This window comes from Xiphophorus couchianus, chromosome 10 (assembly GCF_001444195.1).
Source record: "Xiphophorus couchianus chromosome 10, X_couchianus-1.0, whole genome shotgun sequence".
Classification (NCBI taxonomy): Eukaryota; Metazoa; Chordata; class Actinopteri; order Cyprinodontiformes; family Poeciliidae; genus Xiphophorus; species Xiphophorus couchianus.
In genome coordinates, this window is record NC_040237.1 from 5,662,246 (window position 1) to 5,680,993 (window position 18,748).

General features: G+C 38.0%; 2 protein-coding genes across 2 annotated transcripts in view; both read right to left on the minus strand.

Annotated features, from left to right (window-relative positions):
• Nucleotides 1-940: 940 nt before the first annotated feature.
• On the minus strand, nucleotides 941-9,348 carry epas1a (endothelial PAS domain protein 1a). Its single transcript, XM_028029463.1, has 9 exons — nucleotides 9,073-9,348; nucleotides 8,104-8,270; nucleotides 7,472-7,701; nucleotides 7,314-7,398; nucleotides 6,172-6,269; nucleotides 5,928-6,091; nucleotides 2,336-2,442; nucleotides 2,040-2,214; nucleotides 941-1,022 (listed from the first exon to the last, which is right to left on the minus strand). The coding sequence occupies exons 1-9, from the start codon at nucleotides 9,210-9,212 to the stop codon at nucleotides 959-961; spliced, it is 1,230 nt and encodes a 409-aa protein (XP_027885264.1). The 5' UTR covers nucleotides 9,213-9,348; the 3' UTR covers nucleotides 941-958.
• Nucleotides 9,349-9,426: 78 nt separating this feature from the next.
• prkcea (protein kinase C, epsilon a) overlaps nucleotides 9,427-18,748 on the minus strand; it is a 45,166-nt gene continuing 35,844 nt past the window's right edge. The window contains exons 8-15 of the mRNA XM_028029462.1: nucleotides 18,079-18,181; nucleotides 16,887-17,077; nucleotides 15,625-15,798; nucleotides 15,359-15,513; nucleotides 14,208-14,346; nucleotides 13,485-13,673; nucleotides 13,056-13,202; nucleotides 9,427-12,013 (exon numbers count right to left, since the gene is read on the minus strand). Coding sequence (XP_027885263.1) covers nucleotides 11,864-12,013; nucleotides 13,056-13,202; nucleotides 13,485-13,673; nucleotides 14,208-14,346; nucleotides 15,359-15,513; nucleotides 15,625-15,798; nucleotides 16,887-17,077; nucleotides 18,079-18,181 — 1,248 coding nt within the window. The 3' untranslated portion in view covers nucleotides 9,427-11,863. The remainder of the gene's footprint in view (nucleotides 12,014-13,055; nucleotides 13,203-13,484; nucleotides 13,674-14,207; nucleotides 14,347-15,358; nucleotides 15,514-15,624; nucleotides 15,799-16,886; nucleotides 17,078-18,078; nucleotides 18,182-18,748) is intronic.

Here is an 18,748-nt window from a genome sequence, read left to right on the forward strand (position 1 = left end):
ACAGAGGTTGCAGACCGCAAACGGTTTGCACTAAAAGGTGCAACTTTAACCTTTTAAAGAACAGCTTCAGATTCCAGATGATGAATAATTAAACCCTTTAGACCAAAATAAATTAGGAATTTTAAAGATTCCTCATTTGTTTCTGCATTTCAACAACGCATTCTGTATCCAGGCTGATAAAGGAGACTTTGTTTTTTTTTTCCGTTTTTGTTCGGTTACGTTTTACCTTAATCTAAAAATATCGTTGCACCTGCTGATCTGTTTAGTCACATGAACGAATTTAAATCAGTTGAGATGAGTTTAGAGATGAGTTTGAGTTTTATTTTACTGACAACAATCTTCATGCATTTCATTCTGAAGCTATTTTCTACTCTCTCTTTCTTTCTTTTTTTGCACTGCAGCCGGTTACACTGAAACTTGGCGTGCATTCAGAGGTCGAGAGGTAAAAAGTTTACACAGTTCCCACGAGAACTTTCCTGTCGACTGCCTCTATTCAGGAAGCTGCGGCTTCCACTTGCATCTACTCACATCTCCTCATCAGCAGGGTGCGTATCTGTGTGTGCGCTGCACGCACCCCACGTGTCAGGTGGCCCAGCAGCCGACCCCATAGGAAGCACGGTCAGACCCAGGGAGGTCAAGGAAAGGTCAAACAGCCTGTTTGTTCATGTGACTCCGCCCCGTCAACTGCCTGACAACCACAGTCTGCAGCAGCGATTATGAAACTACGGTAGCAAACGGAGAAGTTGGAGGGTTTCTGCCTAAACCGCCACTGAACTCAACATTACAACAAATTTCTGGAGGTGCGTCACAGCTTTGCATCGAGATATCGTAAGAAGCAGAACAAAGCACGAGTCGTTTTGGAAAGATAAAAGTTCCAATTTATTAAACATAAAATTAGGGAAAATAATACATTAAAAAAAAAAGCTAGTAGAGTTTTGGCCCCCTTCAAACTCTGATTTCATCTCAAGTATCTCTGGAAAGTTTGATCCAAAGAGAGCTGCAGAGACGGCTCCTCCACTCCGCTGTGACACAGAGCAGATATCAGTAAAGGCTCAGTTCAACAGAAAAGCTTCTCAGCACCTTTAGAATATCATTAATAAAACATTTGAAGCTAATTTAGTTGATAAATAAAACTTTCTTTTTCTTAGAAAAGACTAAAAAACGTATTTTTAGTATAGAAAAGTTTTGTTTTGATCTACAAAATCAAGGGAAAAAAAACTGCTGACTTTGGATTTTGACTGTAAGCCACAAAATGTCATTACCAGGGAAGCAGAATGCTTACAGATTATAAAAACAATTAAATGGAAAGTTGAGTGGAAAGAGAAAATACACAACCAACAGCTAGACGCTAGCAAAGTTCTGTTTTCAGATAAAAATAACCTTTGATTTTCATTTGGAAATTGATGTCCAGTGTGAAGTTTAAACTTTCAGTAAAGATTTAAAGATCCATGTCATCTGCTGGTCGTAGGCATCTGCACTTTATCAAGACCAAAAGCAGCACAGCCATCTACCAGCAGATTTTTGACAAGCTTTTAGGACATAATGACTCCCAAAAGATTCGCAGCTTTTAGGAGTCATTACCTATTTGCAGTGCAGTTGATTCATACAAAATTTGTTTAGTTTTGTAAAAGTGGAGGGCTGGTTGACCTCTGGAAACATTTATTAATTCCTTATATATACAAAAAAATTTCTTCACAAATGTAGCACAAACATTTGATAACAATTTCAGTTAATTTGAAAAATGTAGGTGGCCAACTTCATGCAAATAGAGAGTACAGGGTGAATTTACTACTTTCTCTTTTGCCTGTAGATATTTTTCCACCACATATTTTCCTTCCACTCAACTTTCCACTAAGATGTTGTGTCAGTCTTAACATTTGAAAATGAAAAAAACATTTTTAATAGTCTTGGAAATTCTTAGATTTAAAAGTAATATTGTCAGTATCTGTAAGCCACAGAAATGAACAGAAAAAGAAAAACAAGTAGAATTAATCTATACACCATTCAAGTTTTATCAGCTTCATTTTTTACACACACACCTGAGGATGTAGGTGACACTGAGGATGCAGAGCGGCTGGCTGGGGTTGGGTCTGGGTCTGGATCTGGACGGCTGGACGCCCGGGATGACGGCGCTGTGACTCTCCACCCAGACGTAGCCGCCGCTCCTCACCAGCATCCTGTACCGACCGCTGACCGACTGACTCTTCAGACACACTGCAGGATCAGGTGAGAAAGTCACACAGGTGTAGCTCTGTGTGTGTGTGTGTGTGTGTGTGTGTGTGTGTGTGTGTGTGTGTGTGTGTGTGTGTGTGTGTGTGTGTGTGTCAGGGCTTACGGTTCAGGTGGTTTTTGTTCAGGCAGCTTGTGTCCAGCGTGTGACAGAGATCGTAGATGGATCGGCCCAGCAGCTCCTCTGGCCGGTAGCCGAGAAGAGAAGTCACTCTGCACAAACGTACCAGGTTCATTTATTTCAGAAAACAGAAACTTTCAGACGAACGCAGCATTTTTTTTATCATTTTTAATGAAAGATTTGGAATAAAATGTCAAAATCTGAGCAGCAGAAATGGAAAAAATTATCGGTAAAAGGAAACATAGTTGCTTTTTTAAACTTTTTATGTCCAGATTAGACATATTAATGTGAAATGCTCTTGAAATCTCTCAGATTATTTATAAAACATAAGACTGTTTATATAAAAATAATCTTTATTAATGTTGAATAAAAATTACTCAACATTAATCTTCAATGTTGAACAACCCATAAAGATTATTCAATCTTTATGATCATTTAATTATTTAAGTTAAATGATTCATTTAATTTAATAAACTGAAAAGTTTAGAAAAAACACAAAGTTTTTCTAACTAAATAAATTATTTGTGTAGTACTGTTTGAGCAGGTTGAACTTTTAAAGGCTTTTTAAAGCACCTTCTGCAAATTTAACCTTTAACACCTTCAGCAACGTCATTAATTTTATCCAGAAAACACCTGACAAATTGACATGTGTTACATGTAATAATTTTACTTCCTTTTTAAACAATTTCATCACATCCAGCACTGACGAAGGAAATATTAGTTCTGCTTAATTACACAAGTATAATGACGCGCAAATCTAACATAAGATAACTGAGAAGTTATAGTTTACAGTTTTGTTATCAAGATCTAGTATAGTTATCAAAATCTTGATGACAGATTTTTATCAAAAACAGAAGGAAATATTTCTACTGACTGCTTCCAAGCTGCTACACTTTGTTTAGCTGTTTTGTTTTGTGTATTTATCAATTTATTTGTATTTATCAATAATCACAGTGTTCATATTTAAGAATTTTACAGATTCACATATTAAAACACAAACTTTGCTGTGTTTTAATGGGATTTTATGTGACAGACCAACATGAAAAAGTGCATCAGTAAGAAAAAAATGATTTTATGAATTTATATTATTATATAAAAGATGTGGATTTCTTTCTCCCACATGAGCTGTGGATCTCTGCAGCTCCCTCAGAGCCACCAGTGACCTAACGGCTGGTGGACAGACATTTTTTGGTAGGTTTGGAGTTGTGGTATCATTTATTTTAGAGTAACTCTGCTTTAAAACTTTTAATTTGACCCATTTGTTGTGTTTTTGGATGCATATAACGCCTTTACAGACCAGATAAAGACTAAAATCCACATTATATTTACTTTATTTACCAACTAGATGATGTCTGATAGCTACTGGTTGTACTGGATTTCATTCAGGCTTATCAAATTAAAATGTTTGAATATAAATGCACAGCACAATCGGATAAAAAATGAAACTATTTTCCTTCTATTTTACAACGAACCCCTACTTTTGTAAATAAATAAATAAAATATTACAGAACGTTTTGCAGAGTACTACACATCAAAACATGTTGCTTGTTTATACCGTTATTGAGTTTTGCACATGCTCACTTTGCAGCTGTTGTGTCTTTTTCCTGCTTGTTGCTAGAAAACTTTTATCATGTGAAACAAAGACTGGGTTGTGGTTTCAAGAAAAAAAACAATTAATTTAGAGAACATTAAAAGTTTCCTACGTAGCATTCTATTGACTTGAACTGAAAGGAATTGGAGTGACTGGAGTTTTCTGTGTGGTTGCAGCGTGTGTCACGTCGCGGACTGCTTCCCCTCTTCCACCTGCTGTTTCACGCTGGAGGGAAATTCCTCTTAATTCTTGGACAAAATTGGAGGTTTGGAAAACAAAAATCTGCTATTTTGGTGATTCATTGCGGATTTCCCCTGATAACACATCCGTTGATCTGGACTCTAATTTCATATTGCATATTTTTATGAGCTGAAGAACAAAGTGACAGTGTTAAAAATACTTCGAATGAAAAATAACATTTCGTAACGTAAAAAAAGGCCGACAGTCACTGATACAACACCAACGATCTGCAACAGTTACAATCCAAATTTTTTTTCAATTTCTGCCCTCAGTCTAGCAAAATAAATTGCATTTAGGAAAGAAACATGTAATTTTTAAGATTTAAGTAAAAAACGTACGAAAACAGGATAGATATTTTTCCAATGAGATGTTAATATTTTTTTAAAACAATGTAAGAAAACATAAATGGTAGACAAAAATTGATTTCAATGAATATTTGTACTTTTAGTTTCATTCTGTCGTGAAAATCCATTGCATTTATTCCATGAAAAATGGGGAAGAACTGCTTAACCCAGCATTTGTTTTCATACTTAAAAATATTAATTACTGTTATTCTCAATCAAATATGTAAAATATTTTCTTTATTTTCAATCAAAGAACCATTGTTGAAGGTAAAAAAGCCACTTGCATCTTGCACTCCCATCCTATTCAAAGACAGTCACAGAAAAATAAAGATAATAAAATATAGCAAAACGGAACTGAACGCGTAAATGTGGAAGTAATTACAGTTACAAATTCGGACAAATAAAAGTAGAAATACAGAAATAGAGCGAGACAGAATGCAAGAGGTAAAACTGACCACCAAAATTTGACCCTCGAGGCAGTTTGGCCTCTTCCTGTTAAACCTCAAGTTGACCGTAATTTACCATCTTAACCACTGTGAAGACAGAGGTTGCCACCCAGAGGTGGGTCAGACTCAGAACCACAAAACAAAACAAAATGCACTTTCAAACTCAATCAAAGCCAATCCTAGCTGGGCCTGTCACAAAAACCAATTCTGCTGGAGGATAAATTGTCCCAGAAGTTACTGCCATAAATGATAATGTTGTTGTTTTCAAGTAATCATAAGACAAAAACATAATAAACCTTAAATTCTGACGAACATTTACTACTGGGACTGGAAGACATTTTAAGTATCCAAAATAAATAAACAAAACAGAAACAACAAATAAAATGAATCATGGAGTCTTTATAAACAGAACTGTCCTTCAAAATAAGGGCGGGTCGAGACCAAATCACAAGACTGAAGACTTTTATCTTAGATGAAAGAAAAATGCTAAATTATGCAAGTGAAAATTATTGAGTTTGCTTTAATTTATCATGTGATTAATTGATTTATTGGTTATTGTGACAGGTCTAATCCTCGTACACTTGATTTATTTTAATCTGAACGTCACAAACACAAAATAATTCAATATTTGGGAGAACCTAAGACTTGTGCCATAACTTGTCTTATAAAATTAGTCCCGTTTTTGTGAAAATTAAACTTGCTCTTCATATGTGTGCATCTTTTTTTATTTAATAATCAGCGTAAAGTGATTTGAATAATGTAAAAATAATGACGCTTCGAAAGCAAAGCACTCATACATACATAAGTAAAAAAAAGGAGCTACATTTAATGTAATTTTTTTCCATTTAAGTCCTAAATTTGAATAGTAATGTTCTTTAAAGTTACTCAAACCTGCAGGAGGATTGTTGAAACCTGAAATCCTACAAAATGTGGCTAACGGCGGTGAGTTTATGCACCTCTGGTCGCAGTACGTGAACCTCATGTCCATGCTGTGCTGGCTGGTGAAGGTGTGTGTGCTGAGGAGTGTGTGTGAGAGCGGCAGAGGTCGGCAGGTCAGCAGCACGCAGGACACCGCAGACGAGGCCGCGCACAGCTTCACTCTGCCCTGACAGTGGAGCACCTGGAGTCACGGAGAGCAGAGTTAACAGCAGCGTCAGAACCCGACTTCCCGGGTCTGAAGTCCTAACCTGAACCACCGACCTTCCAGGTGGTCGACTTGAGGTTCCCGACTCTTCCTCGGTGCGTCAGAGCGCTTTTTATTCTCACGACGAAATCCCTCTTCTGGCTGCACCCAAGTTCTCCATAGAAACAGACACATTAGAGCATTACTTTTGAAAATTAACAACTTTTAAGCGAGTATTAAACCTGCTTTTCTTTGAGGCTACATTTCTGCATTAAAAATGGTTTATTTTATTGGTCTGATGTAATATTCTCATATTAAATGTTACGTTTTCATTAACAGTAAGCGGAACATCCTCATTGCTAACAGAAATAAATACTTTCAAACGATCATCTGTGTAAAATTTATTTATACATTGCAAAAAGAACAAAATCTTACCAAGTATTTTTTTTGTCTAGTTTCAAAAGCAAATATTTTAACTTGCAAGTAACTCTTCAGCAAAACATAGGAGCTTGTTTTAGGTCAATAATTTTATAATATTGATAAAAAGTGCTAGTTCAACCAGCAGATTATTTCACCTATAACTGGGAAAAATGTCTTGTAACGAGTGAAATAATCTGAGTGGCACAAGTACTTTTTTTTAATTGATATTAAGGAATTATTTACTCAAAACAAGCTCCTATTTCTTGCTGAAAATTACCTGTAAGTTAGTTTTGTCTTAAGATACCTGGACTTGAAACTAGACCAACAATACTTGGTAAGATTTAGCGTTTTTGCAGCGTGTGATGCGAGTTACTAGGTGATAAAGTTCCTGAAATAAACTGACTTCTCAATAATATTCAAGTTTATTGAATGTGTATTTAGGGCTCAATTTAAAAAGTGAAAATTAGGTAGAGTCTTTACACACAAAGGGATGTATTTCAAGCATTTATTTCTGGTAATTTTGATTATTATGATTTACAGATAATGAAAATCCAGAATTCAACATCTTGAAAAAGTTAGAATATGAAATAAAAAATGCATTATGGCCTAAACAATCATTATAAAACTATCGAACAGTTGCTCTCCATAAAATCACTCTACAAATGGGACCTGTGGCTCTTCACAGAGAGTAATGTCCACGCATGCTGATGGAAAGTTGAGTGTAAGGAAAAACTGCAGTGGAAAGAGATCACCGAAAAAGAAATGGGAATTTCATTGATATGCTTTAAAACACACCAACCTGCAGTCAGACGTAGGTTATGTCTGATTTCCTCGTGATCACATGGGTGAGTATACTCAAAGATGTTGTGCCCCATCAGCTCAGTCTGCCAGGAAACAAAGAGTTAAAAAAACCTTAAAGCAGAAAGTACCAGTAAAACCTCTCACCTGCAGACTCACCTGGCTCAGGCCCATGTACTTGCTGACGTTGTCCGATAAGAAGATCATGTCTCCCAGGGTGGAGAGCACCATGAGAAATCCCTCCAGGATCTTCAGGTACATGCTGTTTTCATCCAACGGGTCCAATCCCTCCGTTTCTTTCCCCAACTCAAACAGACACCCGTCCCGCGCCTCTCCTCCGTGGCGGTATCTCACGCTGTGTCCGAGCTCCTCGTGCGACCCGGCAGTTTCTGTTTCGAACCCAGGAACAGAGATGAGTTTTTAGAAAGTTGTGCTGCTGTGAATGATGCAAACGGCAGAGGAAAGGATGTGGTGTATTTTTGTAAATTTCACATGCATGTGAGTCTGCTCCAGGCGTGAAGTAGTACTTTCTCAGTCTGACACCTAAAGCATTTCCTTTGACAGTTTTTATTCTTCTAGCAAAGATTACAGGCGGTAATAAATGATGAATCATGTATTTTTTATTTGCCTTTGTTCATTTGAACTGAAAGAGAATTTCGTTTTTCATGAACTCATAACTCAAAAAATATTTCTTAAAATTTGGTCTCTGCAGCCAAAATTCATCTCCATTTCTGCACTGTTTGACTATTTAATCACAATAAACGACTGATTTGTTTTCGAGGTGTTTTCACCTTTGAGCAGCGTCTGCAAGCGTATGTAGCTGAGGGTGAGGCGGATGACGGAGGGTTTGTCCAGATGAGCTCTGACGGAGGGCTGGAGCGGCAGGAGGCGGGACAGGTCACCAAACACGTCCGACTCCACGCGCCGCCGCCGCCGGGCCGCCTCACGGCTGATCGCTCTGCAGGTGGCAGAGACCAGGGGGAAAAAACTGAATGTAAGTACTTACATCAAAAAGAAATCACATTTCATACCATCAATAAGAAATAATTTTTGTAATAATAATATAGTAGGGGCAATCAGGTAAGAAACTATAAAGTATAAATAATTTAATTGATAAAAAACTAACAATTATTGTCATTGGATAAAGAATAATGAATTTGGCAACAAAATATTGTTGCTTGGTTACTGGAGTATGAAGAAAAAATACAGAAAAATCATAGGTCTGTATATATATGCACAAACACACATACATACACATATATACCTACTGGTGCAGGTAAATAAATAGATAAAAAATAACAAAAACAATAACTAATTACAGAAATGGAAACAAAAATGGCATAGGGAATAAAAAACATGTAAATAATAAATACATCTGTGAAGTAAATGAAATGAAAAAAATAAAATAAAAACATATTCAAATCAAAAGTTCAGAATTTACATGAACTATAGTTTCCTGAGTTGAAGTCATGTAATAGTGATGTACAGAATATTTTTAACTTGTCGAATTTGCCTCATTATGCAAGTTAAATAACCAAACATGCTAAAACACTGACACTGCCTGATTAAAAATAAAAAACGCTCACTTTGTGACTTTGTGACCTCGACTATAAAACAATTGCAGCGAATTTCTCAACAAGTGAGGAAGCGAATGAAACTTCTCTTTTATCCAATTTCAGGCTGGGTTCGGATCTTTGCCAACTTATTCGTGTTCCAATTTCCTCCAGATTTAAAAAGCAATCAGAAAATGAAAGGTTTACCGTCTCTTCTCCTTGTCGGCCGTCATTGCGTCCTGCGGAGTTCCCCGACTGGCGGCATGGCGATGATGCCAACAGAGGCTTCCCTGCAGCACAGATGAGATGGCCTGGCTCCAGTGAGTGTCACCTCTCTCCTCCTGCATGCAAATAGTCAAGCAGGTCTCCAAAGACCGAGAGCTGTGATTGGTCAGCTGGCCAGGAAAAGCATCACCTGATCCCCTCCTTCCGCTCCTCCCTTTTCAGGCTTCAAACTTTCTCAGCATCCCTCAGATTTGACTCCAAAGCGCAACAGCATGAAATAATAGTAATAAAAAAGGGAGAAAAAGAGGGGGAAAAAAGCAGACAGAGTCGTCTGGGATGGATGTAGACAGCTCAGTGTTTTATTGGAATCAGACCAGACGGGGGACTAGCCCGGCTGTTGCACTACATTTTTGGCACAGAGAAAAAGATAAGAGTGACCAGGAACAGCCGTACCCCTGGGTGCACAAAGCGTCACTACACACTGACTCTACTGCACAGACAAGCAAACCGGCCAGTCTTCAGATCGCTGTACAAGAAACGCGACAAACCGTCCCTCTTTGTGTATGCATGTGTGGTTCGGAGGAAGAGAGAGAGACAGTGAAAGGGAGGAGGAGGAGGAGAGGGCGAGCAAAGGGGAGAGTCAGTGAGTGCTGTGTGTTTGAAGTGAGAGGTAATTCAGCTGCTGGTTCACCAAGTTTCCTAACAACCGGCTGTAACAGACCTATAATGGTATAGTTATAGTTTTACACATAAAGGTTTTTAATCCTCCAGATACACTTTACAATAATAATAATAATAATTAATATAATAATTAAAAAAAGACAGCAATAAGAAAGAAAAGCCATTTTGAACAACAAAAATAATAATAATAAATCAAAAGTGAGAGCAGTTTTTGGCAGAAAGAGACAAAGAGAAGCAGGGAAAAGAGGAATTGCTGAAAGGGAAGATGGGCAAAACATCGGTGGTTGCTATAGATACAGAAATGCAGAAAACAAAAAGTCACGCACGACGTGGAGGAGATTAAAGTTCACACATTCATACACACAAAAATGTACATTCACAATACTTGGAGAAAAAAAAAAAGAAAGAAAGAAACGGGGCAACACATTCACACCGGCCAGCAGGTCTCTGAAACTTAACAGACGGATGAAACAGTTGGACACCGGAGTTTTTTTTACTGCTACACAGGCCGCCTGTAACACTCTGCTCCACATAATTAGTTCAATAGCCTGTAACATTCACTGTACATACAGCGCCTTGTAAAACGCATACATGCCCCTGTCAGGTTTCCATACTGTTTTGTAATTTCACAACAATTTTAAACGTATTTCAATGGGATTTTATGAAACAGACCAGCACAAAGCTGCATCACTGCAAAGTAGAAGCAAATTATCAATCACTTTCACAATATTTGACAGATAAAAATCAGAAAAGTCATCCCCCTTTACTGTAATATGTCTAAACAAAGTACAGTATTCCAAGAAGTTTCCAAACAATAGAAACCACATTTAGGCAACAAGAAAGCCATTGTTGAAGCAAAGGCAGAAGAATTTCTGTTTGCTGTTTTTACTATCACTACAAACCATGTAGACAGCAATCTCTGTGCCCAAAATGTTCCTTTTTTGATTTTTTTTCTCCTGAACATCACCCTGAAAACAACATCTCCATCATAAAACACAGTGGTGGCATCATAATGCTGTGGCACTGCATTGTATGGAGATAAAAAAATACTTGAAGAAGACCAGTTTGAGGCTGTACAATACTTCATATTCCAGCAGCAAGACGACTCTAAAGATACAGCCAAAGCTGCACTGGTTTAGATTGAAGCCTATTCATGTCTTGGAACGGCCTAGTTAAAGTCTAGACCTAAAATTAAATGAGAATCTATAGCAAGAACTGAAGACATTCTCCAAGTAATAGGAATTAGCTTGAGCAATTCTGAAAAAGAAAAACGAGGGAAATTGTCGGCCTCTAAATGTGAAAATGTGCTATTTGTCATTCTCCTTCCAATTTACGTTTATTAATTCTTGTTGTGTTGGTTTATCACAAAAAAATCAACATAAATTACATCATTATTTATCGTTGTCACCTGAAAATAAATGTGAATAAGTTAAAAAAAAAGGGTCTGAATGATTCTGCAAGGCGCCGTACGTAGGACAGGAGGACAGAAAGTGTGATAGTCAAAGCAATTTCACCCAAAATCCAACAGAACAAAACATTTTTAAAGAAAAAAAACAAACAACAAAATATATAGATAGTCATGGTATTGCACAAAAGGGTGTTTGGCCCTAACTGGTCCACGATAAGGACAGTAATAACACAGGAAGGGTGCTTGTCCATGCGCAACGACGCCCCCTTAAATAGCAGACGATACCGACACGATACAGCCACTCGACACAGGCTATGTACAAGCCTTCGCACCGCCACTCCGCTCTTTGTGTGTGTGCGTGTGTGTGTGTGTGTGTGTGTGAGAGAGAGAGAGCTGGTGCTGGTTAGAGAAGCAGTGTGAGTGTATCCATGTGTCTAAGTAGAGTACGTTTGTGTAAGAGCGGTGTGCGTGTTCATATTTATTGTCATAGTCATATTCATCATAAAACCCAGGCAACAAGAACGACACAATGCAAGTAAATAACGCTCCAGAAAAGTAACAACAAACAAGAGCTTTAAAAGGAAAAGATTGACCGTGCGAATGAGTGAGAGAGTGTGTTCTGGTTCTGCTGAGTGTAAGCACGCCAGGCGTTATTGTTGTCTGATAGGTGTGTGTGTGTGTGTGTTAGGTCTGCAGCTCCTCAGGGGCGCAGTAGGAGAAGTCCTTGAACTCGTCCTGGTTGATCTGTTGGATGATGGCCTCGTTGGTCGGCGTCAGCACCGGGTCCTCCTTGGTGAAGTCCTGGTCGAAGTTATTCACATCTCGCTTGGTTTTCTGCAAGTGAAAAGAAGCAAATTCTGAAACTTTATCATAACCTGATGCTTAACAGATTACACCACAGCGACACCTTCTGACCAAAAAGACTAACTACACTTTACAAAAAACCGAGTAAAAGCCTGTCCCACTCTGATTTGCTCTAGACAACAGCAGCAGGAACACACACCCTCCTGCACCAATGTTACGTAGATGTGTGAAAACCTTGAAAACAATTGGTTGCCGTGGAGACTTGCAGTTGTAAGTTGTGCTAACTTTTTATTAGTTTTGTGTTACCTCAGAGTTGTGTAAAAAAGATTTTTTTAAGTTAGAAAAAAAAAGTAAGAAGAAATAAAGTGGGGACTTTAAATGGTCCCCACTCCCGTTTAAATGGGTTCTTATTTTAACTTAATAATGTGAGTTAAATAATACAGGAATGTGCAATGGTTCAACTAGATGAGGGCAATATTTTTGTATATTGTGAAATAATTATTTGGTTTAAATTACAATTGTATTAAGTTATAAAAGCTAACAATTAAAGATTAATGAGCAATCAATACTTATGAAAAATGGTCAACTTGTCCACTTGATAAAATAAAAATTCTGATTTAAAACCAAAACTTTTTTTGCGTTTTCAAGGCAAGAAAATTGCCTTAAAAATCCACAATGGAAAATTTCAGATTTGACATCACTGGCCCACAGCAGCACAGATCCTCCACCATATCTAACAGCAGGGATGATGTGATTTATTCACATGTACATCCATTATTTGAGTACAACATTCAGCATTTACGTGAGGAGGTTTTATTAACTGTCCTGAAGTTGGCTTCAGTGTGTTTTCTTTAGATCCACAAAATGAAAATTTTACTCAGATATCTTGGTGAGTTCAATTTACTGTGTTCCTGGCTTTACAGGTATATTTTACAGGTATATGTGCAGATACAGCTGTGCAACACTATCCTGTTTTAACTTGGCTCAAAAAGCCTGAAGTTACCCCACATTAAACCAGCTGTGTGCATTCACAGATAAAATCAATTTGTTTCTAAGTGTGTGAGTTTCTTACAATCCGGGGTTTGAACGGCGGTTTCACTTTTCTCTGCTCCAGTAGAACCCAGTCGATTTCCCTGAAGAAGGAGTGGGTCTTGATGGCCTCCTCACAGCCCTGGGTCACCACACAGCCCAGACGCTTGACCGGGTTCTTCGTCATGAACTGAAAACAAAGACGAACGATGAGTTGAAAATAAGATGGACATGTTGGAGGCAGATGAGATGGGAGGGAGGGAAAGAGGGATGGATGGATGGATGGAGGGATGGATGGATGGAGGGATGGATGGATGAATGGATTGTTGGATGTTTGGTTGTATGGATGGATGGATGAATGGATGGTTGGATGTTTGGTTGGACGGATGGATGGTTGGATGTTTGGTTGGATGGATGGATGAATGAATGGATGGATGGTTGGATGTTTGGTTGGATGTCCGCTGTAACGCACCGATCTGAGGATGGACACGGCCTCCTTGCTGAGCCAAACGGGATAGAGGACGTCGTCATGGAGAATCGACTCAAACAGGTCGTCTTCGTTGTCGGCCTCGAACGGCGGCTGGCCGGCCATCATCTCGTACATCAGAACCCCCAGAGCCCACCAGTCCACAGACGCTCCGTACTCGAGTTCCTGCAGGATCTGAAGCCAGCAGAACCAGCAGAACCACACAGATCAGCATGACAGACACACACCCGGAACATAGACCTGTAATCTTTACTACCTACATTTTATTTAATTAGCTGTTTATTATTTTCTTCCATGGCAGCTTATTTTGATCAGATCTGAAAGGTGAATTTTAATACTGCTGATGAATTTTTTCTTCAATCAAAAGAGTTTTATAAAAACAAAACTAAACAAAAAATAACTTCCCTAATAACTTGGTTCATCCAACTACTTATTTGAATATTTTAACGTCAGTTTGCAAATCTGACTGCACTGACACACAAGGGGGTTCCTATCTCTTCTCAAAGTGAAATAGTTTCACTTTTATAGTTTCTTCAGAATTAAATTTCAAAAATATTAATATATTATTATTAAATAACAATAATACTATTAATATGAGTAATTTTCAAAATACACTAGGAACCCATAGAAGACTATTTTTCTTTTTTGGCTTTTTTATACTCCATAATTTGTTGTTCTGCGTCTCTAGCTAAGCTAATTTTAGCTCACCTCAGGAGCAATGTAGTCAGGTGTGCCGCAGAAGGTGGTGGTGGTCACACCGTTGATGATGCCCTCCTTGCACATACCGAAGTCTGCTAGCTTACAGTGTCCTTCTGCATCTAGGAGAATGTTATCCAACTTCAGGTCCCTGTGAGAGCAGGATGCAGACAGAGGGGGAGGGTCAGTGCCATCTGCTTCCTCCAAAGGTTGGAATCGTTGTGTAAACTAGCATTTTTCAAAGTGACGGCCACCAGGTGGCGTACGAGGCGCCTCAGAAAGTTGGAGGTAAGATGTGAAAAAAAAAAAAATTCACAAAATCTAACCTGTTTTTCAATTATTATTATAAAATAAGAGTTAAGTTATTGAAATGGTATTTGCCATGTTCATCTTTCTAACCGGCTGCCAATCAAACTTATCAAGCTGTTTTGCTGATCAAGCAAAAAACCCTAAGAACTCATGGCTATCTAAAATCAGAAGGAAAGTTGCAGCATTTACATATGCTAAACAAGTGTAATAATCATTGAAAAGTGAATAAACATAAAGTGAATACATTCTGAAACTCAGTATTTCTTTACATATTTTGTTGCATTGTCTGTGGGTTTGTAATGGTTCCCAGGCTAAAGGGAATGATGTGTGTAGGGGTGTCCAGATATAACTTTTTCACTTCCAATACGATACAGATATTACAGCTTTGAGTGTTCGCCTGATACAATATCATAACAAATTATACATACTTTCGTTAGTGTTGAATGGTAAAAAAAGGCTTGATCAAGTTATATTACTCAAACAGAGAACAATAGTCAACAACAACACATATAAGAACAACCGAACCGTTTATTGTATCAATAGGTCCTTATAGAAATGCAGACTGAGTGCTTCTAACAATGAGCTCATATCGGCGATTTTAGACACAGGTTGAAATCGGATACTCGTTTTTTTGGGTGATTTTGGACCGATTTTTGCCTTGAATATCGGATCGGGACAATCCTAGCTATTTTGGAAAAGTTTGGGAAGCCCTGGTGAAACATTCTTATCAGAACCATTTAGTGGGAATGTCTGGTGAAAGAAGTTTCTAAACTCTGTTTCACTCAAAATTATAAAAGTTTAAATGAAATTGATCAATCTCTTAGCCTCATGGTATATAGGCTAGGGGTATTTACCGGTAGATGACTCCATTCCTATGTAAAAACATCAGAGCAGACGTGACTTCGGCGGCGTAAAATCGAGAGCGAGACTCATCAAACTTCCTGGATCTCTGAATCTGGAACATCAGGTCTCCTCCGTTCACATACTCCATCACAAAGAATAAACGATCCTGCACACAAAAAGAGAGGTCAGAGGATGAGACAACGGCAAGCAGGTGATTTAAGATTAGATTTCATTTTAAATCTAACTATTTTAGCGCACGGTTTTGTTGCGCTCCTACCCGTGTCTGGAAGCAGCAGTAGAGCTGGGTGAGGTAGGGGTGGCGGCGGGCGAGGGCCAGGATGCGCTTTTCTGTCATGGTGCAGTCTACGTCGTCGTCCTGAAGGATCACATCTTTCTTCAAAACTTTGACAGCATAAACCTCGTCTGTCCCCTTCAGCTCCCCCAACATCACCTGGTTACAGCATAAAAAAGAAAATCATAACTCTGTTCAAGAGTTAAAGTTGTTACTTCAAATCTTTCAAACAGAGGATCAAATCTACAGCCAGAACTCAGCCTGACTGATATACGGAGCAGAAACTAAAGACAGGAGCAGAAACAAACGCCTGGAAACCTCCATGAACTGAAGCAAAGCTGCAACGATGATCCACCAAAAATGAAAACTAATAAAGCCATAAGGAAAAGAACTTAGATTTATCGCTACAGAAGGAAACGGTACAATTGACTGAATCATGAGTTGTACTTAGTTTTACCATTACTGGATACTTTTTCAGCTTTGGTAAATGTAATCTTAGAATTACCTGGATTTAGGATTGGTTCTGGTCTTCAGATGCTTACACTGCAAAAACATATAAGCTTAAATCTTAATCTTAAATCTAAGTATTTTAGTGCAAATACCTTAGTGTATTTGAAATAAGACAAAACTAATGTACAAGTAACTTTCAGCAAGATATAGGAGATTGTTTACAGTAGATAATCCCTGAATATTGATATATAATGTACTACTACTGGCAGATTGTTTCACTTATAGAAAGACATTTTCCCCATATTTTAAATTACATAATCTGCCAGTGGAAATAGTTTTTTTGTTTTTTAAATCAATATTAAGAAATAATTTACTTAAAACAAGCTCTTATGTCTTGCTGAAAAGTTACTTGTAAGTTAGTTTTGTTTCATTTCCAGCGTACTAAGATATTAACACTAGAAACTAGACAAAAATATTTGGTAAGAGTTTATGCATTTGGATTATAAAATGAAAATGATTTTGCTGTCATGGTTTGACACTTAAGAAAACAATGACATAACCTCAAAATACAATATCTGCGTGTTAAGAAGAAAACACACTGAGCTGAAATCCAAAATCCAGCGGATTAAATATCACAAGCAACCACAGTCAAATCTCACAATGCAGTGCAGAGATGAAAGGACACCTGAAGGAAACACTCAGCTGCTGTGCTATCAATTAAAAAAACTGTTTTATTAGAAGCATAATGAGCAGCAAACAAACAAACATCCCCCTCAAACACCCTCATGCTGCTGCACCTTGCCAAAGCTGCCTTTGCCGAGGACTTTGATAAAGTTAAAGTCCTCCAGAGCCCTCCTCTGGGTCTGTCCGTTCTCCCTGGCAGCCGAGGATGGCGAGGAGGAGGAGTTGGTGGGGGAGGAAGATGTGAGTTGGGGTCTCTGCTCGTCGAGCGACAGCGATTCCTGCAGGCGCGATAGCTCTGCCAAGTCTGTGGGCGTCATCAGAAAAGCTGATCAGACGTAAGCTAAAATAAAAACACCCTTCCTTCCTGTCTCCTTTTTTTATTTAAGTTATATACACAGTTGGAACCAGACGTTTGTATGTAAACTTCTGATTTTGAAGACATTAACAATTAAATCTGTTACATATTATTTCTCATTGTTGTGGCATTTAGCACACAGAAATAATTCTGGTGATTCTGACTGACCTAAAACAAGAGAATCTTGTCCTGATTTAACTTCAGGCAGTGAGAGAAAAAGGTGAATGTTATTATTCAGTGTATATAAACTTCTGACTCCGGTTTAAACTGTGTACATCCCTCTAAACCCACACTTTCCTCCAATAATAGCAATATACAATATCTTTTTTTTTATTTATTAATACACATTTATTTTACATCAAAGTACAAAATACATGGTGCAGTACATTACATGAATGAAAAAGAAACACAAAACAAACAAAGAAAGAAAAAGAAACATAAAATACAGCGTTTTAATGAATTAATATTATTAACCGTGTGTGTTTGCCATTCTATCATCATGATTAATATAAAAATTACCAGTAATATAATTATTTTTTCCAAACTTATCACAATTATTATTATTATTATTATTATTATAATACTGGAGGAGACTCTTAGTTTTGTGGCTCATATTCAAATAAAAAAAAGAAACAAGACTTCTTCCACAAAGAGAAAGTTAACTTTTCACTTCTCAGCTTGCAAAGTGTGATAATGACTAACTGTGACAACCAAATGGTTGTGGGCGGTGCGGGATAATTCACGTCTAGTCCCTGTATGTTCATAAACACCTCTCTGTACTTATTTCTCAACATGAGCCACAATATTGTTGCTGGAATCAAATGAAAACCTCTAACTGGTTTATTAGAGAGTTAAAAACTGTGTCCTGTTACAGCAGCTCATCCTAAAATGGTTTTAATAAGCCCCAAACTTGTTTTTCCTCAACATTTTGTGCGTGTGCAGTGTGTTACCTTGCTCTGAGGGGGAGGTGGGGACAGCTGGCTGGCTGAAGCTGTTGTCCTCCGGCTGAGAGAGCTCAGGCGGAGACTGGGGAGCGTCCTGCCCTGAGGTCAACTGGGAACACAGAAAGACGACAAAATCGTTCCTTCTGGCAGGGTGTAACTTTGTGCTGCAAGTTGGTGGGGACACATTGTGGGGACGGCGCTGATGCACCCACAGTTATGGAAAGCCATTTTTATGCTAAGAAAAAGGCACAAACTTAAATGTGAAAGCCATACAGTCATATTTAATAAATTAGGATATACGTCCTGATGGAGGCTTGCCATTTTAATACTACTTTTTGAAAATAACTGTTTAGCAGCTGTTAAACATACTAAGAGATATAAAGATGTCAAAACATCCAACCTCTAAAGTCTTTCACTCGGTGGAGGATTTACAAAAAAGAATCTTTTCCTTCATATTCTGTTTTATGGAATGAGTCTGTATATATTGGCTCAGCTACAAAAGTTTGTCATATTTTTTGTGAAGAATTATCACAATAATATATTTGCCATTTATTACGTTATATTCCCGACTCAATGCAGAGCAGTAGCGCATGCGGCGCACTGCAGCATAGAGTTAAGGTGCGTTCACGCCAAACGAGTTTTGAGGGTCAACCGGGTCTGGTTTATATTCAAAGTC

What these genes read in the sequence shown, in the direction of transcription:
- epas1a (XM_028029463.1), bottom strand. Translation starts at nt 9,212, where the DNA reads ATGCAGGAGGAGAGAGGTGACACTCACTGGAGCCAGGCCATCTCATCT. An exon ending in CTTGCAGACGCTGCTCAAAG is followed by an intron (nt 7,702 to 8,103) that starts GTGAAAACACCT and finishes GGTTCGAAACAG; the next exon opens with AAACTGCCGGGTCGCACGAG. An exon ending in AGTGTCACCTACATCCTCAG is followed by an intron (nt 1,023 to 2,039) that starts GTGTGTGTGTAA and finishes TCTGTGTCACAG; the next exon opens with CGGAGTGGAGGAGCCGTCTC.